This window comes from Emys orbicularis, chromosome 10, assembly GCF_028017835.1.
Source record: "Emys orbicularis isolate rEmyOrb1 chromosome 10, rEmyOrb1.hap1, whole genome shotgun sequence".
Lineage (NCBI taxonomy): Eukaryota > Metazoa > Chordata > Testudines > Emydidae > Emys > Emys orbicularis.
The window spans coordinates 39,631,138-39,656,995 of NC_088692.1; the positions used below are offsets into that span (position 1 = coordinate 39,631,138).

General features: G+C 46.2%; 1 protein-coding gene across 1 annotated transcript in view; it reads left to right on the forward strand.

Moving 5' to 3' along the window:
* The first annotated feature begins 1,934 nt into the window (after positions 1-1,934).
* Positions 1,935-25,858, forward strand: part of ATP6V0C (ATPase H+ transporting V0 subunit c) — a 29,683-nt gene continuing 5,759 nt past the window's right edge. The window contains exon 1 of the mRNA XM_065412025.1: positions 1,935-2,258. Within this exon, the coding sequence (XP_065268097.1) occupies positions 2,186-2,258 (73 nt within the window). The 5' untranslated portion in view covers positions 1,935-2,185. The remainder of the gene's footprint in view (positions 2,259-25,858) is intronic.

The window sequence follows — 25,858 nt, forward strand, 5'->3', positions numbered from 1 at the left end:
ACATCCACTCAATGTGCAGTAGCAGTCAAAAAAGCGAACAGAATGTTGGGAATCATTAGGAAAGCGATAGATAATAAGACAGAAAATATCATATTGCCTCTATATAAATCCATGGTACGCACATCTCCAAGAAGATATATTGGAATTGGAAAAGGTACAGAAAAGGGCAATAAAAATGATTATGGGTATGGAACAGCTTCCATATGAGGACAGATTAATAAAACTGGCATGGGTGGCATGCAAACTGCTGGCTGGGGGAGGCTAACCCCCAGCCCTGCCCCTTCTGCCCGAGGCCATGCCCCTTCCACCCCCCCCCCGCTGGATCCCCGAGCCCCTCCCTTCCGACCCCCCCCAGAGTCCAGAGCCCTCCCCTCCCCCACCGCAGCCACTGGCCTAGTCCCGCGGCTAGCCCCCCAGCCCCAAAGGAGCACCAGGAGGGTAGGTGGCACGCAGCCCCAGCCTCAAGCATGGGAGGGCGGGCAGCACGCGCCCCCAGCCTCCCCAGCGCCGGGAAAGTGGGCAGCGCAGACCCCACAGCCCCGGAGCACGGGAAGGAGGGTGGTGCATGGCCCCAGCCTTCCCAGCCCTGGAGCGTGGGTGGCGCTTGGCTCCAGCTGCCAGAGAACCAGGAAGGATGGCGGTGCAAGGCCCCAACCTCCCCAACCCCATCTGGAGCACTGGGGCTGGGGCTGGAGCTGGAGGACTGGAGCCACACACAGGGAGCGGTCACAGCAGGGGGTGGGGCCATGCCTGGCTGTTTGGGGAGGAAGAGCCTCCCCCAGCCTATGCGACCCACCACCCATGAAGACTGGGACTTTTCAGCTTGGAAAAGAGACAACTAAGGGGGGCTATGATAGAGGTCTATAAAATCATGACTGATGTGGAGAAAGCAAATAAGGAAGTATTATTTACTCCTTCTTAAAACACAAGAACTAGTGGTCGCCAAATGAAATTAATAGGCAGGAGGTTTAAAACAAACAAAAGGAAGTATTTCTTCACACAATGCACAGTCAACCTGTGGAACTCTTTGCCAGAGGATGTTGTGAAGACCAAGACTATAACAGGATTCAAAAAAGAACTAGATAAATTAATGGAGGATAGGTCCATCAATTAGCCAGGATGGGCAGGGATGCAATACCATGCTCTGAGTGTCCCCAGCCTGTTTGCCAGAAGCTGGGAATGGGTGACAGGGAATGGATCACTTGATAATTATCTGTTCTGTTCATTCCCTCTGGGGCACCTGGCATTGGCCACTATCAGCAGACAGGATACTGAGCTAGATAGACCATTGGTCTGACCCAGCGTGGCTGGTCTTATGACTATAAGGTGCCCAGCAGACTGTCACCTATACATATAATGACAGCGTTTACTCCACTTTTCTACATGCTCAGCAGCCCAGCATCTCTAGCCCCCAGGCCTCTAGAGCATCCTGCTGTCCAGGAAAGAGCTGGGGATTCTGGGCGCTGGCCTAGGCAATTGCCCCGTGCGCTGCACTTGCTCTGACGTAAGTCATTACCCTCCCCCCGCTCCCTGAACCCCAAGAAAAACGCCCCCACCCCACAGTCCTTATCTCTTCGCAGCTCGAAGAGAGGCGGGGCTTGCTGTGCTGGACACGCCCCATATGCTAATGTGCACTGAATCACGCTCAGCTGTGGCCGACGCGGCGGACCCTTCGCCGGGAGGAAGTGAAGTAGGGAGTGGACTAAACCATCTGCGCAAGGAAGAAGGGGGAAGGTGATATTCAGATTCTCTCTCACGCCTCTTGGAGACCGACGGATGGGACCTGTTTGATTTGTAACGGGGAATAATGTGCTTGACGGTGTTGTAGGCTGGGGAATGGCGTTTGCATGTCCATGAGTGAGGCGTGAAACCCACCTGGCTGTGAGTGGTCTGATCCCCGAGGGGCGGGGGAAGGAGGGAACGCCGGCGGGCGGGTCACGTGACCGGTCGGCGGCCGCCATTTTGTCCTGCGGTGGTTGGGTATTTAGAGCGCAGCGTCCGTAGGCAGCGCACGTCAGTAGGCACCCAGCCGAGCGCCCGCGCTGTCACCGCTTCCTGCGTCCGACCCCGTCCCAGCGCGGCCCCCGCAGTTTTGTCGCTGAGCATTGTCTGAGGAGGAGCCGGAGCCCCTAGGCAGAAGGAGACCGTCAGCTCCGCGCAAGCACCGGCCCAGCACCGCCCAGCCATGTCCGAAGACGCTCCCGCGTACGCCTCCTTCTTCGCCGTGATGGGCGCCTCTGCCGCCATGGTCTTTAGCGGTGAGACCCCTGGCTCCTTCCCTTCCCGAGCTCTCGGCGGTCCGGGGGCGAGAGTTGCTTTCCCTCGCTGGGTGGTTGCGTGGAGGAGGAGGAGGCTGCGCCCTTACCCGGGGGGAGTGGGAGGCTCTTTCTGGCCCTCGGGCCGGGGCGAAGACTGTAGTAACCCCGCGATGGGGTGTAGGGGAGTGACAACTGACGGGCGGGGGGGGTGTTAGCAGAGGGCTTGCTGTTCGGCAGTGCTTTGGGGGTGGAGGTCGGGCTCGCCCCCGGCTGTCCCTTTTGACCGCGCTCTGCGAGCGTCTAGGGGCAGCGCCGCCCGCCGGGGAGCTGACAGTTCGGGCTGTCTGGGAGGTAGGAGAGGCTCCACCGCAAGGCAGCCAGGACGCCGCTGTCCGCTCCACGGGCATGGTATGGGCGGGGGTGGCCTATACGCTGGGTTTTCGGGTTGTTACGGCGGGGGCGGACCCCGCCGAGCCTGCAGTTCCCATCGCTTGCTGCGGCTCCCCCTACCGAAGCTCTTCGGCTCTCTCCGCCTGCTGCCGCCAACCCTTCCCAGCTGCTCCATCCGGGCTACCGGAGGCGCTCGGAAGCTTCCGGAGGGAGGGGTCTCCAGGGTGAGACGCAGAGGGTCTGTGAGGCTGACGTCACTGGGGAGACAACTGGTGGAGGAGCCGCGGGCTGATCACCTGACTGCAGGGAGGGTGTGGGGGGTGGTAGGAAAGAATTGTGCGTGGCAAAGAGCCTAATGCGATGGCCTGAGGTAGCTAAACCATCTTGCTAGGGTACTTGGTACAGGTGCTCTCCCGAGAGGGCTTTTCCTAGCAAATGTGCTGTAAGGACAATGCTGCTGTGAATTGGGGGGCTGTTTCCATATGGCTGAATAGGTGTCCACATTTCTGACCAATAGAAGCCTTGCAAAGAGGGAGCATGTAAGTGGTTGATCTACAATAGCTGGTCTCCCCAATTCAGGAGACCAGGGCAAATATTTACCACTTACTGTAAATCTGAGTACTGAGCTAACCCACTGGCTACCAAGAAAACAGGACCATTTTGAGTGAGTTTCTGACTTAGTGAGTGACCCCAGAGCTGTTGGTGGATACAGGGTCATATGACTACTAGTAAGTGTTGTCTCAGGCTTATGAAGCTATGGTCACCTTTAATAAGTAACTTAAATTCCATCCAACCTAAATGATGTAAATTTAGATCACTTTCTTAAGGATATGGATTAAGTTTGGCTGTTAGTACTTGACAGACTAAACTTTGACAAATTCTAAATGTCAGTATAAATGTAAACCTTGGTTAACCAACTAGCTCTTCTGAGGTATGTGGTCTTCAGTCCAATGAAATTAGATGGCTTAATCATAGCATTAAGCAAATATGTCACTGACCCCTTCTAGGAACTTTCTTCTTGTAGAATAAAAAGCTATGTGGAACGTTCTTTCACTTCATATATGGGGAAAATCTAAAGGAAACCACTTCGGTCACTTTCAGCCACTACACTCAAAGCAGTGAATCCTTCACAGGCTTTGCACAATCACCCAGTCCTTTTTTGTACTCTCTACACAAAGGACTACATTGGTGCAATACTGACTTGTGTTTGAAAAGTCTGGATTTAGTTGTTATATAAAACTGTAAATATGGCAAAGGCCACTGACAAAATAGTATGTAAACCATTGCATTACTACTTCAACTTTTCCCAGCTATGACTAGCCATTTTTACTCCAGTGTCTGACACTTGCAATATACACAAGTCATCCTTGCTTAGTTCAAAATATATCCAGATATTCCTTAAGTAGGCAGGTGAATTAACCTTTTAAAATGAAGATCATTACACAAGCAGAAACTAGCCAGCCTCTCCATACTTCCATTTGTAGATGAGTGCCTCCAAAGATCTTTAGATAAAATTATGCTTGGAAGGATTAGGTTTTTATTTTTAGATGTCAATAAACCTCAGTTTCACTGTGTACACAAATGGACAAAATTCCATTGATTGAAACTTAGGCAAAGTGGGAGATGCTGCTTGAGAACTTCCTACTTCAATTTAAAGATATTGACTGTAAATTTTGACGTATGATGATTTGTTAATGGTTATAAAGCTAACTTTTGCATTTCATGTGCTGCCATTTAATTCTGACACCCCCAACTTTATACAACTGAATTTAAATCAATAAATAAAAATCTTAAGTATCTGTTACAGCTCTTCTGCAATGTACACTGCACACTGGGCAACTCATTCCTTATTTGGTCACCAACACAACATGATCTGGATACTAAACACCTAGGTCTCTGCTGTACCAGAAGGCTTGTGGAAGATTAGCCTGCTGGATGGGAGATGATTTTTGGTATAAAGTCCAAAATGTCCTACCTACACTTGCAAGCAGTAGACAGAAAGATCCTTATTGATTCATTGGTGGTGTCCTTTAGTTTCCCCTATTAGCTACTTTCATGGGTTCTGCATGTAGATGCTATTCTCTGCAGTAGAGTGTTATGATGTAGATCAGTGGTCACCAACTGGTCAATCACGATCTCCAGCAGCACAGTGGGGCTGCCGCTAAAGTAGGCTCCCTGCCTGCTCTGGCCCCACACCGTTCCTGGAAGTGGCCAGTGTGGCCCCGGGGGGAGGGGGCAGAGGTCTCCTTCTGCGCACTGCCCCTGCCTGCAAGCACTGACCCCGCAGCTCCTATGGGCCAGGAACAGGGAGCTGTGGCCAATGGGAGCTGCGGGGTCGGTGCTTGCAGAGGGGCAGTGCACAGAGCCATGTGCTGGCCCCCCCCCAGGGCTGCAGTGGCATGTTGCTCCCTTCTGGGAGCAGCATGAGCCTGGATAGGCAGGGAGCCTGCCTTAGCGGCAGCCACACTACACCACTGACCAGGAGCCCCAGGAGGGAAGTGCTGCCCGGTAGGAAGCTGCATCCCAGCCCTGAGCCTCCTCCTAGAGCCAGCACCCCAAACCAGCCCCGAGCCCTCTCCTGCACTCAAACTGGAGCCCTCCCAGAGCTTGCACCACTCACCTGCTCCAGCCCAGAGCCCATACCCCACCCCCTGCCCCAGCCCAGTGAAAGTGAGTGAGGGTGGGAGAGTGAGTGGGGTGGGGTAGATCCTGGGTTGCCCTTAAATTCTAAAAGTGATCTTGGGTGTAAAAAGGTTGGAGACCACTGATGTAGATGGTTGGTATTGCTCTTCAGTCATTGCTGAGAAAGTGCTGGAGCACAGACTTGAGTTGCCTGCAGGACAGGGTGGGCCAGTGGGTCCTCGCCAAGTCTTGAACGCTGTTGTCTGGATCAGCAGTGATAGTCCTGTCAAGGCAATGTACTGCAGTCTTGGGTATATAGAAGCAACTCTGCCCACAGTTAGACTCCTGCATAATATAGCTCTAGATGGCTGTCTAACCCTCATCTGCCAGAGGATGGCTTATAAGGCTGGAGGAGGAAAATGGTGGGCATGTGGTCTTTCCTTGGGAAAGAAACTGAATTGGGGTGAAGAGGATTTCACAGAACTTGAATAAACAGAAGGTGGTGGTCTTAACAGCTTGGATAGCCAAACCCTACCAAGTGTTCTGATTCATTTGAAAACCCAATGACACACCTTTTTAAACCATTTGTTAGTCTCTAAGGTGCCACAAGTACTCCTGTTCTTTAAACCATTGGCACCCATTTTGGAAGAGTAGGTGATTCTGTTGAGTTGGAAGGAATTGAACCCCTAAAACTACTCAAAACCTGTGCTTATGCTGCTGAAGTACAACAATGGTGGAAGGCTTTGTTCTGTCTCTATAGTAAATCCACCCCCAGTAGAACCTGTTACAAACTGACCTGTCAACCACACACCTCATTTGGAACCTGATGTATGCAATCAGGCAGCAGCAGAGGCCAAAAAAAGCAAGTACAGTAATGTTTAATGTAAACTACTTAAACATTTTTTTGAAAAGGTAAGGAAACTGTTTCTCTGCTTGTTTCATTTAAATTGACAGTACTATGCAGAAGAAAAATGCTGTTTAAAAGTTTCAAAGCTATATTAAGTCATTTGTAAACGCTTGAAAGAACAACCATAACATGGTGTTCAGAGTTGCGCATAACCTCCATTCCCAAGAGGTTTGTAACTGAGGTTCTAGTGTAGCTATGATGACAGAATTCTTCCATTGACCTGGGCGTCTATGCTAGGGCTTAGGTGGTGAGAGAAGCTTTTAAGCTTAGGCAGAGCTCTTCTTCAGGTCATTCTGTGTAAGCTCAAACTTGTCTCTATTGGACCAACTTCTGTTGGTGAGAAAGATATTCCCTCACCCACCCTGTCTCCCTAATTCAGGGGTGGGCAAACTTTTTGGCCTGAGGGCCACATCTGGAAATAGAAATTGTATGGCAGGCCATGAATGCTCACAAAATTGGGGTTGGGGTGCAGGTGAGGGTTCCAGGGTGGGGTTGGGGAGTTTGGGGTGCTCTGGACTGGGATCGAGGGGTTTGGAGAATGGGAGGAGGATCGGGGCTGGGGCAGGAGGTTGGGGCATGTGGGGGAGGCTCAGGTACAGGCTCCCAGCAGCGCTTACCTCAAGTGACTCTGCATGCTGCCCCATCAGCAGGCACCGCCCCTGCAATGGGAGCTGCAGGGGCAGCGCTTGGGGCAGAGGCCCCTGGCTGCCCCTACATGTAGGAGCCAGTGGGGGGGCCATGTGGCTGTGTTGTACTTATAGAAAGCACACCAGATGTTTTTCGGGGGAAAGGCAATACACTGCATTTATTGAGAATACAGCAGTTAGCATATGCTTTTCAATCTCTCTCGCTCATGCACACACCCACCATGCACACAGTCCTGCCAGTCGATGTTTATAGTTACCAGTCCAGAGTCTGGATCAATCTAGTGGCCAGCCAGATTGGTCGCAGAGGGGAGCTGGGCTCTGTTGGTCGCGATCCAATGCTCCTGGAGTTGTGGCAAGACGAACCCAAAGTTCCATGGCAAAGTACCCTGTTCTTAGTCCTTTTTCTCTGTTGAAGTCAATGGATTTTGCTGTGTCACTTATGACCGGTTACTCCTTAATTGGTGTTATCTTTTGATGTTAACACTTCAAAGCACCTCCGAGAGGCTCATCCTGTCCTGGTTTCGTTTTAATCAATCATCTTGTCTTTAGGGGTGCCAGCCTCCACCACAGGGTCGTCAGTCTGCCCTTCCTCAATTATGGATGTGCGTTGATGGTTCTCTTCACTCCTCCTTTCTTCACCATCTGACTTTGCCTTCAGACCTTCTTTTCCTGATGCATACACTCCTCATTCACACAGTCTTTTACAGAGACCTTCAAAGGTATACAAACAGCAGTGTTTTATGTTGAGCAAAAAAGACATCGTAAATGAAACCTTACTAAATATTGTGACCAAAACAGTTCACATTGGGGCCCAGGCCTTCAACATGCCTCTAATCTCATTAATATAGACACAATACAAGATCCTGTCTTACTAACTAAACCTTAAAACAAAGAAATCTATATTTAACTAAAGGGCCTAATTTGTAATGCATATAGGAAACAAGACCCTATCTTTTATAATACAACTTTCCCTAAAAGAGGGTGACCATAATCGGCCATAAGGATTGTTCTGGTCTGTCCCTGCCTTAACATCTGTACAGACATTGGTAGAAATGCATCTGTCAGATGCATATGTCCTAGAGGGTCATTCCTTTCTGCTATTCAAAAAGGGTGGCTGGCAGGATTATCAGATCATACATTAATACATACTACATTATAACAGTCAATCATTATAACCTCTAATACAAATATAAAATCCTCATCCTACAGCTGCTTCTGGGAGCCACAGGGCATGGCACCCGGTCCTGCTCCCCAGCTGGAGTGCTAGAGGGGGTCAAGCTGGAGACCCTGCTCCCCAGCGGGAGCTTGAGGGCCAGAATAAAACACCTGGTGTGGCTGGATTCGGCCCACGGGCCATAGTTTGCCAACTCTACTTGAATTGTTTCACTTCAGCTCACTAGATATGCCTCAACACCCTTCAAGTAACTTGTTAATGCCTAATGTTCGTATCCTGAATGCTAGACACCTACTGCAGGAAGATGATATTGTGGCATTGAGCGCTTCACTTTTACATAATGACTGGGTCTTGAAAAAAGCAACAGAGGGTCCTGTGGCACCTTTAAGACTAACAGAAGTATTGGGAGCATAAGCTTTCGTGGGTAAGAACCTCACTTCTTCAGATGCAAGTAATGGAAATTTCCAGAGGCAGGTATAAATCAGTATGGAGATAACGAGGAGCACCTCACCCTCCCTGATTGAGCTAACCTTGTTATCTCCATACTGATTTATACCTGCCTCTGGAAATTTCCATTACTTGCATCTGAAGAAGTGAGGTTCTTACCTACGAAAGCTTATGCTCCCAATACTTCTGTTAGTCTTAAAGGTGCCACAGGACCCTCTGCTTTTTACAGATTCAGACTAACACAGCTACCCCTCTGATACTTTGGGTCTTGAAACCTGCTCTTGATGTGTGAGCATATACAACTGAAGTGAAGGAGTACTAGGGACTATCTGGCTGTGAACTAGTCCTGTCAACAGATTAAAGGGATTACTTTTTGTGAAGACTAGTAATGTTTTATTACATCTGATGAAGCTTTATATGAATGAGTCCTAAAGCTAACAAATTCATACTACTGTTAGTTCCCTTCTTTAAGAGATTGGTAAACTATCCTAAACTAGGCTCTGGAAAGCTGCAGTCATTTATACAGACTTAGACTGGGCATAGATTTGTCACTCATTCAGAGTTACTTTCCTAGTTCCATGTTTGCTTCTGAACTGCTGGGCATCAGCTGAGTCTTGCTGACATTCCTGTCAATTCAGGGTACACAGACAGCTCCCTGAGTTATGTAAACCCAACATACGCAAATCCGAGTTTACGGAAAAAGTTCCATAAGCTAGAAATAGGTTTTTTGGCATAATGGTCGGAGATACGTTTCAGACTTGTGCAAAATTTGAGTTATGCAAGGCATTCCGAAATGGAACGCTTGCATAAGTTGGGGAGCATCTGAACTAAATGAGGCAATATCTTGTTCATATGTGATCTGTTACTGAACATGCAGACTTAAAATTGTACATGTAGCATTAAAATTGACAATGTCATGTAGCACTTCTAACTGGGATGTAGCACTACAGTATGTTCCAGTGCTTCTTGCCTAAGCGTTAATTGTTTCAAAATAAACTGATTTTAGAGGTGAGAAGCTACCTAGCCTCTCTGGGGAGGGAGGCAGGGCTTTAAGACTCTGTATAAAGAATGTCTGAGCTCAGTGGCAATTAATGTAGTAGACTTGCTATGTTACACAACTCTTTAAGTCATACATTTCTAACTTGAATAAGTCTTGTGTACTGTTTCTTGTGAGGCTTGTATTTCAGAGACTTTTTTTATTTAAATTAAAAAAAAAAAAATGTTCAAGGCTTGTTCTGTCCTGGCAGGCTTGATGTGGAAACAGTATTGCATATAGTCTTTTGTTTTGGGTTTGAACACTGATTTCTGATTATAGTAAATAGCTAGCAGAACTTGCTTTGGTCAGCTAGTACTGTGGTGGCCACTAGCAGCATCTGACAGGCTACTGTGACCTTGATGTATTTGGATATCTTAAGACTGCTTACTTGGTGGTCAGATCTAAATTTCTTGTGGTTTAAATAGCATTTTTTTTTCCCATTTCCAGTCTGTAAAATGTGTGGGTGGCTAAATGTCAGATGCTGTTGAGTGGTCAAATTCTATAATCCTTTCCATGTTCTGAATCCTACAGCACATCCTTACCCAGCAGAAAAGGAAATAGAGGCATGGTTGGTTGGTTTCAAGACCAAGTGGTCTGCTTCTGCATTTTATCAGTGGAGACTTCACATTGGAGGGTTTCTGTGTTAAGAGTTATTGGGAGTCTCAAACACTTTCAACCCTGATCATAATTTAAGGCCATAATCCTATATGCAGTTTCACTTAATCTCCTGAATTTGTCCTAAAACAGGATCATGCTTTGCTTAGACTGCAAGCAGACGGAAGATTTCTGATGGAGGAAATACTGCTTTGCTATATCTCAGAAATAGCAGATGGCTAGTCTTGTGCATGTTGGTTCTTTTTATCATTGCTGCAAGACTTGTATCAAATAAGGGCCCATTTACAGAATTTCTCTGCCTGCTGGGTTCTTTCACTACCATAAATTCATAGCATCTATGGACTGCCTTGGAATTATTTTATCACACTTGATAGCTAAATTTCAATGAATCTGCCTGGCTAACAGTGTGTGTGGTCCCCCCCCCCCCCCCCCCCCCGCTCACATTAGAACTTATCTTAGTTAGTATTGCCACCAACACAGAATCCTAGAAATGCAGGGCTGGAAGAGACCTCCAGAGGGTCATTTAGTTCAGTCCCCTGCACTGAGGTAGGACCAAGTAAACCTAGACCATCCCCAATGTTTAACTGTTTAAAAACCTCCAATGATAGGGATTCCACAACTACCCTTATAATTAGAAAGTTTTTTCCTAACATTTAACCTAAATCTCCCTTGCTGTGGATTAAGCTAATTACTGCTTCTCCTACCTTCAGTGGATACGGGGAACAATTTATCACTATTCTCATTGACATCAATTAACATATTGGAAGACTCATCTGATCATTCCCCCCCCTCCCCCCGATTTCTTGGGACTAAACATACCTAGTTTCTAAGCTTTCCTCACGGGTTAGGTTTTCTAAATCTTCTCTCATTTTTGTAGTTCTTCTCTGGGATGTCTCCAGTTTGCTGAGCTTCAAGGAAGATCTGGACACCATATTCTAGCTGCAGCCTTTCTGGTGCTGAGTAGAACTGGACAGTTAGGTTAATAAATCCTAGAATGATATAGCCTCTGCAACAAGTGCATCACATTGTTGATCACAAGTTGCATGAGTCCACCATAACCCCCAGATTCAAGAGTTCAGCAGTATTTCATGCTACCCCCAGTTATCCCCCATATTGTATTTGTGCATTTGATTTTTTGTTTCTTGCTTTTATTGAATTTCATCTTGTTGATTTCAGTCTGATTCTCTGACTTGTCAAGGTCACTTTGAATTCTAATTTTATTCCCCAAAGTGATTATAACCTCTTCAAGATCAGTGTCATCTGCAGATTTTTATAAGCATACTCTCCACTCAATTATCCAAGTCATTAATGACAATGTTGTCTATACTGCACCCAGGACAGACCTCTACAGGACTGTACTTGGTCCACCCCCCGGTTATATATCAATAGTTTGCTATCATTTGAGTATGGTTTTGCAACCACCCTATAGTAACTTCATCTTTCTAGACTATACTTCCCTAGTTACATTGAGACTGTCATGTGGGACCATGAAAGCCTTAATAAAATCAGTATCGCATCTACAGCTTCCCCATCCACTGCCTTCCAGTACCCTGTCAAAGAAGGAAATCCGGGTGGCTTGGTATGACTGTTCTCGACTTGATCATGTTGCTTAATACTTGTAGTTGCTTACAAACCTATTTATTTGTTTCAGTAGCTTTCCAGGTATCAAAGCTAGGCTGACTAGTCTGTAGTTCCCCAGGTCCTCTGTTTCCTTTTTTTTTTTTTTTAAATAGGTACTATGTATGCCCTTTTCCAGCCCTCTGGGATCTCTCCCATCCTCCACGAGCTCTCAAAGATAATTGCTAACCGTTAGTTCCTAGGGTGCACTTCAACAGGCCTTGCTGACATGAATACAGTTAACTTACCTAAATATGCTTTAACCTGATCTTTCCCTATTCTGGCTTGCATTCCTTCCCCCGCCTAATATTGTGACCAGATACTTAATTTACTTTTTTTAGTGAAGACTGTAGGAAAATACATGTTAAACTCTTCAGGCTTCTTCACTTATTAGCCTCTTCCCTCTGCTAAGTAGAGGACATATACTGTGCTTCATCTTTCTCTTGCTCCTAGTGTATGTATTTATGAAACCTTATTGCATTTTGTCCTTTGCTAAGTACCATAATTCCTTTTGCACCTTAGCCTTTCTGACTTTTTTCCGTATGCCTGTCTTGTGCTCATTCTTAGCAGTTTGTCCATGTTTCCCTTTTGAAAAATCAAAAAGGAACCCTACATCATTCAGGATGGAGCCACTTTGGACTAATAGTAAGAGGCTAGTCTTTCCTTTGCATTGGGATACCTTGCAGTTGTGCTTCTAATAGTCTCCTTGAAACAGTCAGCTCATGCCAGCAATATTTTATTCTTCAGTATTGTGATACCTATTAAACATGTGCATGAATTTATGGTTTGTAGTAACATACAGAGCATAGGCTGCCTTTCAGGGCTGCAGGCATCTTGTATGACTATGGGAGGGTAGTGCCTCCTAGGCAGACTTGATTATTGGCAGCCTAAAGCCAGATGCTGGTTTCTTCTGCCAATGGACCAAAAAGGTGAATTGAGCAAGTAAGTGGCAGATCTGAGTGGAACTCAAGTTTTCTCTTTAATTTTGTGCTTGGACCATTAAACTCTGCCTCTCAACAGCAATATATACTGCAGTACTGGGGAAAGAGCAGGTTAGTCTAAGGCTGTCTACACTACCTTTTAGGAACATGGCTGTGCCACCACAGCTATGCCACCAAAAGGCGTGCAGTGTAGCTGCTGTTTGTCGGCAGGAGAAAGCTCTCCTGCCGACCAAAGCGCTGTTCACAACAGGGCTTTTCATCGGTAAAACTTTTGTCGTTCAGCAGGGTGTTTTTAACACCCCTGAACGGCAAAAGTTTTGCTGACAAAGTTCTAGTGTAGACAAAGCCTAACAAACACTTGGTAGAAACACTTCTGAATGTGCATAGAGCACTGAAGTAGCTGTCTCTAGTAATATGATCTGAACATTTTGGTTTTCAAGTTTATCTTTCTGGAAAACCAGCCATCAAACTGTTGCTGCTTTGAATCTAGGCAACAGATGAGCTTGTGCCTACTCTTGCATAATAGAACAGGAAAGTGAGGCAATTTTAAATCCGTGAAGGGGGGGGGGGGGCGCGCTATGCCTTTTCTGGCAAACAACACCCTGACTGGCTGAAAACAAGGATTCCAGCATCAAAGGTGAAGTTTTGTTGCTTCACTGATTCTGTTGTCTGCCAACTAACTTGGCTGGCACTATTCGTTAACTAAGTCAGTCTGAAAGTCTTTCCTCTTATCATTTTGACTGCAATTCCTTTAGACAAGTCTACCAGAGTCCCCTGTCTTAATTCACCCTCAGCCTCTCTATGCTGAACCTTCCTCTGAGTCTCTACAACAGCAATTCATGGTGCTGCAACTCCAGGGCTCTGAGCCCCAGCTGGGTCAGTGGGGCATCACAATCTGTCCCAAGGCAATATGAGCCATTTATACAGCTTTTCCCTCTTCCTTTTCTCTCCCCCATTTCATGTTTTCTACTACTGTCCATTGTCCTTATCAGTCAAGTGAAACTGATCATGGGTTTTCACTCTGACCATTTTGAAGAGTGATACTCATATGGACCCATCACTGTAGTATCTGAGCAACTGATGAAAGTATCAGTCTCTTCCTCCCTTGTCTGTACAGATGAACTTGATTAGTCTGTGGAAGTACTGCGAGTGGGTGTAACTTGTAGAATATTGTTTCTATGGGGAGGAGCCTCTAGAGCAGACCAACCTGGGGAAAGTTGAGTCCGCTCAAAGTAAGATGACTTTGGACTGAACATGGGCATTGGTTCACACCAATTAGAAGTGAATTTACAGTACAAAAATGTGTAACTACTGTAGGAAAGCTGAGATTGAAGGAATGGGTCTCGTGTCTAACTCTGAACAAGCTATGGCTGGTGGTAAGCTTCATAATCTACATTGGGGTGGGCAAACTTCAGCCCACAGGCTGGATCTGGCCCACTAGTTGTTTTAAGCTGGCCCTCAAGCTTCTGCTGGGGAGCAGGGTCTAGGGCTTGCCATGCTCCAGCCAGAAGTAGCGGCATGGCCCCCCTCCAGCTCCTACGTGCGCCAATGGCTTCCTCTGCACGCCAATGACACCCCCAATGGGAGCTGCAGACAGGGCAGCGTGCAGAGCTGCCTGGCCGTGCCTCCGCATAGGAGCTGGAGAAGAGATGCCGCTGCTTCTGGGAGCCACTTGAAGTAAGCGCTGCCTGGCACCTGCACCCCTGAGCCTCTCCCAAACCCCCTGCCCCAGCCCGGATACCCCTCCCATCCTCTGAACTCCTTGATCCCAGCCCAGAGCACTCTCCTGCACCCCAAACCCCTTATCTCCATAGCCCTCACCCCCCCAGCCCAGAGGCCCCCTACACCCTGATCTCCTCATTTCTGGCCCATCCCCAGAGCCTGCACCCCAACCAGAGGCTTCACCCCCTTCCACACCCCAACCCCAATTTTGTGAGCGTTTATGGCCCACCATACAATTTCTAATCTCAGATGTGGCCAAAAAGTTTGCCTACCCCTGGTCTCCAAGTCTAGATGAAAGATCTCCTACACTTTGCTCTTCCCTGAGGGGGAGCAGAATGCCAGACAAATGGCTTCATGATGGCCTGTGTTACTTAATAGATGGGCTGCTGTCCTGTACAAGCTGAGAGTCTGCAGGATTGTCAAGGGAAATTTCCAAAGAAGGAAACAGCAAAAGGATCCAGCACCTGACTTAACATGCTTCATGGTAGCATATGAAAGTTTAAAAATTGGGGGGCCAGTCTAATTGGGGCAGCCCCTTTTTGAGATTTGGCTTTACCTCACCTGTTGTGTTCAAGTTTGCTCCTATGGTGTAACCCTTAAAGCTTTTACCATACCCTGTCTCAGCACTTCCAAGCAGGGCTTTGGAGAGGAGCCTGGAGCAGCTCCAGGGCAGGGGAGCTGCAGGTTTTTGCCTGGAGCTGGAGCACAGCTCCAAAGCCCTGCTTTCAAGCTTATGGTAAATCACATGATCCACCAAGTAAGCTGTAAAATGCCAGCCCCACTAGAACTTATGCTTTCTTACTAGTTGTGTTGTGTGCATGTTGGATAGGACCATACAGCTGCTATTCCTGAAATGGGAGAGAACCTTGCTTTAAAACACTAACTGGAGCAAGGCATGGGTTGCTAGTGTAAAGTCTCTGGGTTGTAAGATTATAGTTACACTACTGTTTTAATTTGTTACTAATGGCATTTACTAAGTGTGCACTGAATCCAAATGATCTGTTGCTTATGACTTTGAATGACTTAATTTAAATGTCAGAACAGGGACTGAGGATCTAAATTAACCAATTTTGGAAACTGAGTTTCATATGGAGATACTTCCTTGAACCTAGTTACTGTCCAGTAACAGGACTAGATATTCAAGATACCATATCTGCAGGATTCTCACTCTAGTCTCTTCTCCTGGGCAGAAATCCAAAATTCTAAGCAGTACCTCTTCAAACACCGCACTCTGGCCTTCAGAGGTGAGGGGCCTTGAGATTGCTACTCAAAGGCAGACTAAGGCATTCTCCTAGTCCACCCAACTCAGGCTTTTTTAGATGTTTGTGCCCTTGGCAAACTTACTAGAGAACCATGTTTAGAACTCTGAACAGCCTAGGACTTAAGTCAGTCTCTCTCTCCCCCCTCCCCCCCCCCCCCCAATGCTTGCCTCTCCTAACTTCTTCCTTTTGAGACAAGTTACTTGTTCTCCATGAGTGAGAATCCTGTATAAAGGGCCTTCAACTGAGTAGGGAGGGGAACATGACATCTTGTCTTTCTGAAAAGACAAAGTTCTTGCCCCATGTCAGTATCTGGAAACATCTTGTTCTGATGCACTTCAGGATTAAGCTATAGCCAAACTTTTGGCTTTAATTTTAGGCTATTCACTTTCTGGCCAGAATTGGAGACCTTTTGCACAACTTGCTCATGTAGACCAGGCCTGAGTCTTGTATTCAAGGGATGGCAGGTGACTTCCCTCCTCCCAAGGAAGAGGCTGGTTTGTTCTTACTGCCATTCAGGATGCAGTACACCTCCTGGTGGCATTGGATATGCTCTATTACAATTGGTACTTGAGCTGTCTGCTCACATAACTCTCAAACTTTGTATGCTTAGCAGCAAGTGCCTCTTGATCTAAAACTTGTAAAGGGAATTCACCACTGCAGCATGGAAGCAAATCTTAACAGGCTGAGGAGTTTTCTAATCCTAACAGATCATGTTTGTGAACCTGTCAACTTAACCTCTTTGGCCCTATGTCAGTAAGTCTGTTAAACAAAAAGCAAGGTCCAAAAGTCCACTAGCTGAGGTTTTAAGCCATTTTTCTAACAAGTTAAATATCCTTACTATAGAATAGGGTCTCCTTTATATTTGGCATATCTAAGAATGGTGCAGTTTGCTATGAGAGCAAAGAACTATTGGGCACCTGCCTGGTATCTCCTGACATATTTCTGCAAAGAAGCTTGTAAAATCTTCCAGGAGCACATCTTATGTTGGCAGAACTGTCACAAGGACACTTATTCGGATAACTCAACTATACATACTCAGTTGCTGGAAAGAGTCCCATGTGCATAGCATAGTACAAACCCTTATCAAACATTACTTAAGCACTCTAAATGCAGACCCAAGATGACTTGTCTGCTGCTCTAAATCTCTAGGATTGGCCAAGTATGCTTCAAAATCTTAGGGCCCTTTGTCTACTTCAGTGCCAGGGAATGTAACTAGAATGTGTAATCACAAATATTAAACATACTTGATCCCTGGCAATTAGCCATATTCCTGACATCCTGCAAGATCACAACTAGTCTTGCTTTAACACTTACTGAAGTCAGTCAGCTAGAGAACAACTTGGCATTGTGGCTCACCACACTAGCTTATGTTCTTGCTTTGGAACAGAACTGCTGCTATCTTGTTGCTTCTCCACTAAATGGAGTGGATAATGGCGACAGCCAGAGCAAGGCAATGACAGTCCTACAGAGAAGTGCTTGGGCATATCTCTGGCACATGCTTGATTAAATCACAGATTGGGAGAAGCATCTACAGAGGATGTGGAAAAAGCTAAGGTACTCAATACTACTTTGCCTCTGCCTTCACAAACAAGGTCTGCTCCCAGACTACTGCACTAGGCACACAGTGTGGGGAGGAGGTGACCAGCCCTCTGGAGGAAAAGAGGTTCAGGACTATTTAGAAAAGCTGGATGAGCACAAGTCCATGGGGCCAGAGGCACTGCGTCCAAGGGTGCTAAAAGAGTTGTCGGATGTGATTGCAGACCCATTGGCCATTATCTTTGAAAACTCATGGTAATCAGGGGAGGTCCTGGATGACTGGAAGAAGGCTAATGTAATGCCCATCTTTTTTTTTTTTTAAATGATGCAGGGAACTACAGGCCAGTCAGCCTCACCTCAATCCCTGGAAAAATCATGGAGCAGGTCCCAAGGAATCCATTTTGAAGCACTTAGAGGAGAGGAAAGTGATCAGGAACAGTCAGCATGGATTCACTGAGGGCAAGTCATGACTGACTAACCTAATTGCCTTCTATGATAACTAGCTCTGTGGGTGAGCAGAAAGCAGTGGACGTGTTATTCCTTAACTTTAGCAAAGCTTTTGATATGGTCTCCCACAGTATTCTTGCCAGCAAGTTAAAGTATGGGCTGGATGAATGGACTATAAGGTGGATAGAAAGCTGGCTAGCTCATCGGGCTCAACAGGTAGTGATCAATGGCTCCATGTCTAGTTGGCAGCCAGTATCCAGCGGAGTGCCCCAAGGGTCAGTCCTGGGGCCGGTTTTGTTCAATATCTTCATGAGCTGGAGGATGGTGGGGGTTGCACCCTCAGCAGGTTTGCAGATGACACTAAACTGGGAGGAGTGGTAGATATGCTGGAGGGTAGGGACAGGATACAGAAGGACCTAGACAAATTAGAGGATTGGGCCAAAAGAAATGAGGTTCAACAAGGACAAATGCAGAGTACTGCATTTAGGACAGAAGAATCCCATGCACTGCTACAGACTAGGGACCAAGTGGCTAGGCAGCAGTTCTGCAGAAAAGGACCTAGGGTTTACAGTGGACGAGAAGCTGGATATGAGTCAACAGTGTGCCCTTGTTGCCAGAAGGCTAACGGCATTTTGGGCTGTATAAGTAGGAGCATTGCCTGCAGATCGAGGGACGTGATCATTCCCCTCTATTCAGCATTGGTGAGGCCTCATCTGGAGTACTGTGTCCAGCTTTGGGCCCCACACTACAAGAAGGAAGTGGGGAAAAATTAGTCCAGCGGAGAGGAACAAAAATGATTAGGGGGCTGGAGCACATGACTTATGAGGAGAGGCTGAGGGAACTGGGATTATTTAGTCTGCAGAAGAAAAGAATTGGGGGGGGGGGGGGGGTTGCTAGCTGCTTTCCCCTACCTGAAAGGGGGTTCCAATGAGGATGGATCTAGACTTTTCTCAGTGGTAGCAGATGACAGAACAGCGAGTAATGGTCTCAAGTTGCAGTGGAGGAGCTTTAGGTTGGATATCAGGAAAAACTTTTTCACTAGGAGAGTGGTGAAGCACAGGAATGGGTTACCTAGGGAAGTGGTGAAATCTCCTCCTTCCTTAAAGCTTTTTAAGGTCCAGTTTGACGCAGCCCTGGCTGGGATGATTTAGTTGGGAATTGGTCCTGCTTTGAGCAGGGGGTTGGACTAGATGACCTCCTGAGGTCCCTTCCAACCCTGATATTCTAGGATTCTGTTCTATGATAGCTGCATAGTAAAGACCCCAGTAACTCTATCCTAAGAACAAACATCTTAGAAATAGCAGATGAAATACTGGATAGAGAGGTGTCTGAGGGTGGAGGCTTGCTTGCTTAGTGTGTGGTAAGTGAGGGCCTTTCCCACACTATTGCTCACACATCATGCTTGACCTAATAAGTCTGACTGCCTTTAAACAGAAACTGAGTGTTCACTGACTCTAGTTTAGAAGTAACTAAGTCTGTCACAGATTCCATGACTTCTGCACCATCCACTGCTGGGGCAGTCTTGGGCCCCCACACATGCTGCCACCCCCCGCACACACACCCTCCCCAGCAGCAGAGTTTGAATGTGTGAGGTGGCAGGGGGTTGGGGCACAGCACAGGATGGGATGAGGCAAGCTCTGGGTGGCGCTTATGTGAGGGACTCCCAAGAAGCAGCTGTTACACCCCAATGGCCCCCTTTTTTAGGGGTTTTTTGAGGAGGCAGATTAGCATTGTATGTTAATGCTGTTGCAGGCATTGCAACGTATTTTGGGAAGGGTTAAAGGGTGTGTGTGTGTGTGTGTGTGTGTGTAGTAAAACATTTTGTTTTTTGCAGGTTGCAAGAGGCCAAAGAGGGAGGAAGAGAGCAGAAAACGGGTTAACTTAATGCTTTAGCTAGCTTAGCTTAAAGATAAGACGTGGCCCCAGTTTAAGGTTACGGCACTCCCCAGAAGCAGCAACAATGACATCCCCCTCACTCAGCTGCTAGGTGGAGGCATGGCCAGGCAGCTCTGCATGCTGCCTTTGTCCAGGGCATTGCCCCTGCAGCTCCCATTGGCCAGGAACTACAGCCAATGGGAGCTGCAGGGGTGGTGCCTGCAGGCTAGTGTGCAGAGCTGCCTGGCCACACCTCTGCCTAGGAGTTGAGTGAGGGGGATGTCGCTGCTACAGGGGAGCCCCCAGGTAAGCACTGACCAGAGACCACCTTGCCCCCTCCCACACCCAAACTCTGTGCCCCTCCCCCCCCCCCCCCCAGCAGCAGCAGGGCCAGGTAGGGAGCCTGCCAGCACTAGTGGAGGTCCCAGCCCCCCTCCCCAGCACCTGCAGGGCCCCCAGGCAGCCCCCCAAGTTTTAATCACAGATGTTTTTAGTAAAAGTTAAATTCATGGCCCCTGACCAGTCTTTGTTTACTGCCCATGACCCGTCCGTGACTTCTACTAAAAATACCCGTGACTAAAATGTAGCCTTAGTTACAAGCAACTGGCTTCCACTTCCCTCAGTACTTCAAGGGGGAACTAGTATGTTGCACTCATACTACATTTGAGAAACTCTTTTTAAAACAAAAGTAAATGCAGCAATCTGATTTCATATAACCCTTGTTAGATCAAAGGTTGTGATAAATGAGACATCAGGCTTCCAGCATTTTGTGGAAACAAGTCTTCACTTGTAGTTTCTTACCTACTTACAGGCAGACTACATACTGTCCTAAGCATTCAGGCCTTTGGCTGCCAAATCCTTTCCGAGACCCACTTATGATGTAAAACAACCCAAATGTGAAGTGGGATCCCTTCCCTCTAAGTCTCAATATATAAATTGTAATCCAAGTTTGCCTCAGTTGAGTTCCATATGTAGCTTTCATTCCAGAGTCCTGATGAAAATCCTTCATCAAAGATGTGTGCTCTTGCCTTCCAACAAGCTATTTTTGGGGAAATCTTAATTAGCACTGCTCTTACAAACACTCAAGATTTCTTTAGAATGTGTAAAGAAATGGTTTCTTCTAGTCTGATTAAATGAGGAACTTGAGACTTGATGACTAGTGGTGGACAGAAGTAAACTGCGGAGTATTGTAATTGGGTATTAATGTGGCAGTCTGATCACATGTTTATACATCAGCAACTCAACTTGCATCCATATTCTGTCCAGGAGAGTAATCAGTAAGCCTGACTGATGAGAGATATTGCAGCTCTGAGAATTATGGTATTACTACTATAGCTCTGTAGTTTGTAGCCTATTTACACCCATTAGCCTGGACTTCAACTTTTAAATAAGATAATTTAATATAAAACTTCTCAATGGCTGCCTGCCATGGAATTGCTCTTCAATTCACCTCAAACTTGGAGCATTTTGGGGTCTGAGTCCTGAAATCTTGAAGTATCTTTAGATCTCTTTACCTAAAACTCTCAAAATGGTTGCTTAATTGAACAAGTGAGTAGAATGTGTTTGGGATGGCTGGTCTGGCTATGTAATTGGAATTTGTGGCAAATGGCTCCTAATCTTCAAAGTATGAACATCCTTGCTGAACTTCAAGGTGTGAAGTCTCTTATGCTTCCAGGTGGCCTGTACTGACTACCTCAAACTCTGCAAAATTGAACCTCTTCCACAGATCAATAGAGGCTACCTGTATAAATTCACTGAAGTCTTCAGCAGATCAGGTGAAAAGACTCAAGTCTCAGGCTAGATTCAAACTTCATGTAGCATTAACACAGGATGCAACTAACATTATGGTAACTTGACTTGCACAGTTGGTGAAGAATCAAATGTCTTCTGACCACTTCCCAGAACTGCAAAGTTCTGCGATTCAAACTTAAACTAGTTAAGGTTGTTTGTACAACCTTCATGCAGAGAGAATCCTTCCACTTCATACTGCTTATGCTTTCAGTATGGTCTTGCTGTGAATACTTGAACAAGTCACACGATGGCCATCTGCAGTCTGATCCTCCGCCAACTACCTAGTTGAATATCTCATCCACCCAAAAGTATACAACACTTGTAATAGCCACAATGAGATCCCTTAATCACTTGAAATAGTTTTTAAATATTGGATTATATCTTGTCTGTGAAACTAAGCCAGGACTTTCCTGGCCATAAATATGGATTCAGACTTAAGATTTCTTTGCAAGTCACTTTAAGCCCTTGATGTATAACAAGGGCTGATGGGTCTCTTTTTTTTTTTTTTCTTCTTCTTCTTTCTCTCTTCAAAGTGCAACTTTCCCTGGTGTTGAAGATAGAGGGATATTTGTGTGATCTCAAGTAGCAATGGATCAGAAGCTGTGAAAAGCTTCCTTTTCTTAACTAGTCACTGAAGTTCTAAAGTAGGACTAAAAATACCTTCTTCCACCCCACCCCACCCCCAATTGCTGGAATCATTCCAAGTTCTTGACTTCACAAGTTCAAGTCCTCTTCCAATATAGCCAGGACCTGAATTTCTAATCTAAAACTCTCAGGAATACCCTTCTTGCATATGCATCAAAAAGCAAATGGGGCAGACTACTCCCCTGGCCATGAATCATAAAAGGTGATATGCAGATTAAGGCAATCTGGCCCTAGGCCTGCTACAGCATGGCAGGGAGATGAGGTATGGCTGTCTCATGGGATAGCCATGCCCATTTGGAGTGGCAGAGGCTCCTTCCAAAGATGCAAGGACAGCAGTATGGGACCACCTTTCATCAGGAGCAGCAAGGATGGCAACAGAGTGCCCCCACCAAAAGTAGGGGTAGCAGCAGGGATGTCCCAGATACCTACTCTAGAGCTAAGGTGCTGAGGTAGGCTGGACCTTCTGCACTTCAGCTGCTACACAGTCCTGCCAGGCAGGGTCAGAGGTTCTAATCCATCTCAATGGAAGGGAAGTATTGGTCTCCCCCACTCCCTCAGTGCTATCATCTCCATCAATCTGCAGACCTCAGCAAACACTGCTGCATCAATTAGGTCTCACTGCAAAGGCTGGAAGACTATTTGAAATGAGAGCTAAAATTTTGAGATTTGAGTGACTTCAGGGCCATGCCTAAGGCCCTAGATTTTGAAGTACCTCTACTATTTAACTTTTACCCTAACATCTTTCTACCCCTCAGCATTCCTCTGACTAGTGTCCACACTGTGGATAATGCAGTGTGATTTCTTTCTTACCTTATTCTGCTTTAGAACTTTGGCTTTGCCCAACCCTTCCCTGAAGTCTTAGCCCTGTAAAAAGTCTGCAGCAACAGATAAGTTAGCTATGAGAACTGAACTAAGGAGTTGACAAAGTTGTGTTGCAAAACTAGTTTCCAGGAGGAAAAACATTGCCAAACTGTTCAAATACGGAAATGTTCTAAATAGATCCTCAGACTTGTAGTAACAGAGGCATATTTGGCTGTCCACTGTGAATTCTTCCTCATTCCCAGAAGCTACACTTTCCTGCAGAAGATGCAAAAAGTCTGTCCAGGCCAGACTGACTTATTTTTTTTCTAAAATGTTACCTTCTACTTAATGCTGTTTGAAAGATTTTTCTGTCCTTTATAGCTTTTATATAGTTCTTGCTTTCCCCTATTTGTGGACTTGTCATACAGCAATAGGAGGAACTTTTTAGTTTTTTAGGAAGAGTTCCTACTTTAATCTCCCTGGGAAGACTGGAGGAGGAAGGTGTAGAAAAAGGAACTAGAAAACTGACAGTTCCTCTAAACTTAATCCTAGTTATGTGCCTGTTGGATATGGTACAGCTTACAGTAATTACTTTCACTTCTAGGTTCAATACTCTGGGGTTGCAAACAGCTGCGGGAAACAGTTATCTGATTTTAAAATGCAGACTTTCTCTCTAATGGCTCATACCAAGCAGTGAAAAAACCTAGTGTAGGTAGAACTTATTCTATCTCAAATGGGTAGGAGGGGAAAAACTTCAATATTTCATCTCACCATAGGTGCAGACTCCATGGGTGCTCTGGGGCTTGAGCACCCACAGGGGAAAAAATGGTGGGTGCTGAGCACCCACTGGCAGGCCCTGCAGATCAGCACTTCCCACTCTGGCCCCACACCTCCTGCCTGCCACAATCAGCTGTTTTGTGGCATGCAGGAGGCTTTGAAGGTGAGGGGGGCAGAGCAGGGACATGGAGGGGGTGGGAAGAGGTGGAAGGGTGGGGCTCTGGGAAGAGTTGAATTTGGGGTAGGGCCTGGGGTAGAGCCAGGGTCATGCACCCCCCAGCACATTGGAAAGTCAGCACCTGTACGTCTCGCTTCTAAAATATCTTTGCTACCAGTTGACTCTCAGTAGGTCGAGGGCCCCAAATTTCATTAATCTGTCCCAGTGAAGGCCTGGTGGTCAGTCTGCCTGCAAAAAGCACTTTAAGCAGTTGTAAATCAATTATCTAATCAACCTGAAACAACTGCTGTACACTGCATGATATTTGGGCAACTTGTGTCCTGCATTAAAGCCAGGCTTGCAAGTGGTGTGTACAGTTTTACAGTGGTAATACTTTTGTAATGTATCTACTAAATCTGGTCACTTGTGTTCCCTATTCTGGATTAGCTTTGACCCACTCCAGAATCTTTCAAAGACTTGAATGGTTAGACAAAGTTTGACCCCAGCTTGCAGTCCAAGCTTTTGTTGCGTGCCCTTCTCCCCCCTTCCCCCCCTTGGCCTAATTGTTGCTGAATCAGTTGAGCCAATGCTGAGTGACTTGGAAGCTGTCCAGGATGCTTTTCTTGCGTACAGATTCTTTCAGTATACAGAAAGATGGACCACTCTCTTACAATTTGAGTATCATTCCAAAGTAAACTTTGATGACAAATAGCCAAGAGTTCCCCAACTTCTCCAGAATAAGCTGTGCTTTTGGCTTCCTGCTGGAGTTGTGCACTGCATTGCAGAAAACATAATTGGACTTCTGCAAGATCAGCACATTAAGCCACACAATGGCTGAGAAACTCAGTAGGAAGTCTTGACTGGCAAGCTAGTGAGCGTATCTGCACAACTTTAATACTCCTTTTCTTCAATCCCATATAAAGGGGTGTTCACCCAAGAGTTCTGAAGGAACTCAAATATTCTGCAGTTTCATCACTCTGGTACGTAACCTGTCACTTAAACCAGCTTCTGTACTAGATGACTGGAGAATAGCTAATATATTGCTGTTCTTAAAAAAAGGCTCCAGAGGCAAGCATGGCAATTAGACTGTAAGTCTAACTTCAGTACCAGGGAGACTGGTTGAAACTATAGTAAGGAACAGAATCATCAGATCAACACATGTTGGTGAGTCCATGTGGCTTTTGTAAAAGGAAATCATGCCTCAGTCTCAAAGAATTCTTTGAGGGTCTCAGCAAGCTTTGATCCAGTTGATATAGTACTTGGATTTTCAGACATCCTTTGACAGGGTCCCCCCATCAAAGGCTCTTAAGCAAAGTAAGCTGTCATGGAATAAGAAGGAAGGGCTCATAGCTTAGTAATTGGTTGAGGCAGGAAACAAAGGGTAGGAATAAATGGTCCATTTTCACAATGGAGAGCAAAATAAGGTCCCCCAAGGAGCTGTAACAGGACCTGTACTTTACTCTTGTCCAGATCTAGGAATATGTTGAAAACAGTGATCTTAAAGGGTAAACAAAACTTGCAGGTGATACATCTGCTCAATGTGTTAGCTTTGACTGTTACTACAATCCTAGGAACCACTAGGAAAGGGATAGATAAGACCATCATTATGCTATTATCTAAATCCACAGTACACCCACACTATGAATAGGGCAACCAGAATGGCATGCTCTATCTCAAGATATATTAGAATTGCAAAAGGTGCAGAGAAGAGCAACAAATGATTAGGGGTATGGGAGTCTTTTTTTGTACAAGGGGAGATTAAAAAGACGGGAACTGTTCCCCTTAGAAAATTGACTAAGGGGGGGAATATGATGTCTATAACTGTGTGGGAAAACTAATCAGGAAACATTTACCCTTTCACACAATACAAAAATCAGGTCACCCAATGAGGTTAGTAAAAAGCAGGCTTAAAACAAATGTAAGGAAGAACTTCAACCAATGCACAGTCAACTTGTGGAACTCATTGCCAGGGGATGTTGTGAAGGCCAAAAAGTAGCTAGTTTTTTTTTTTATAAACCTAAGTCTATGAAGAATATGTCCATCAGTGGCTATTAGCCAAGATGCTTAGGGACACAACCCTATGCTCTACGTCTCAACCTCTGATGCCCAGAAGCTAAGACTAGGGGATGGATCACTTGATAACTACCTTGTTCTGTTCACTCCCTCTGAAGCACCTGGCACTGGCCACTGT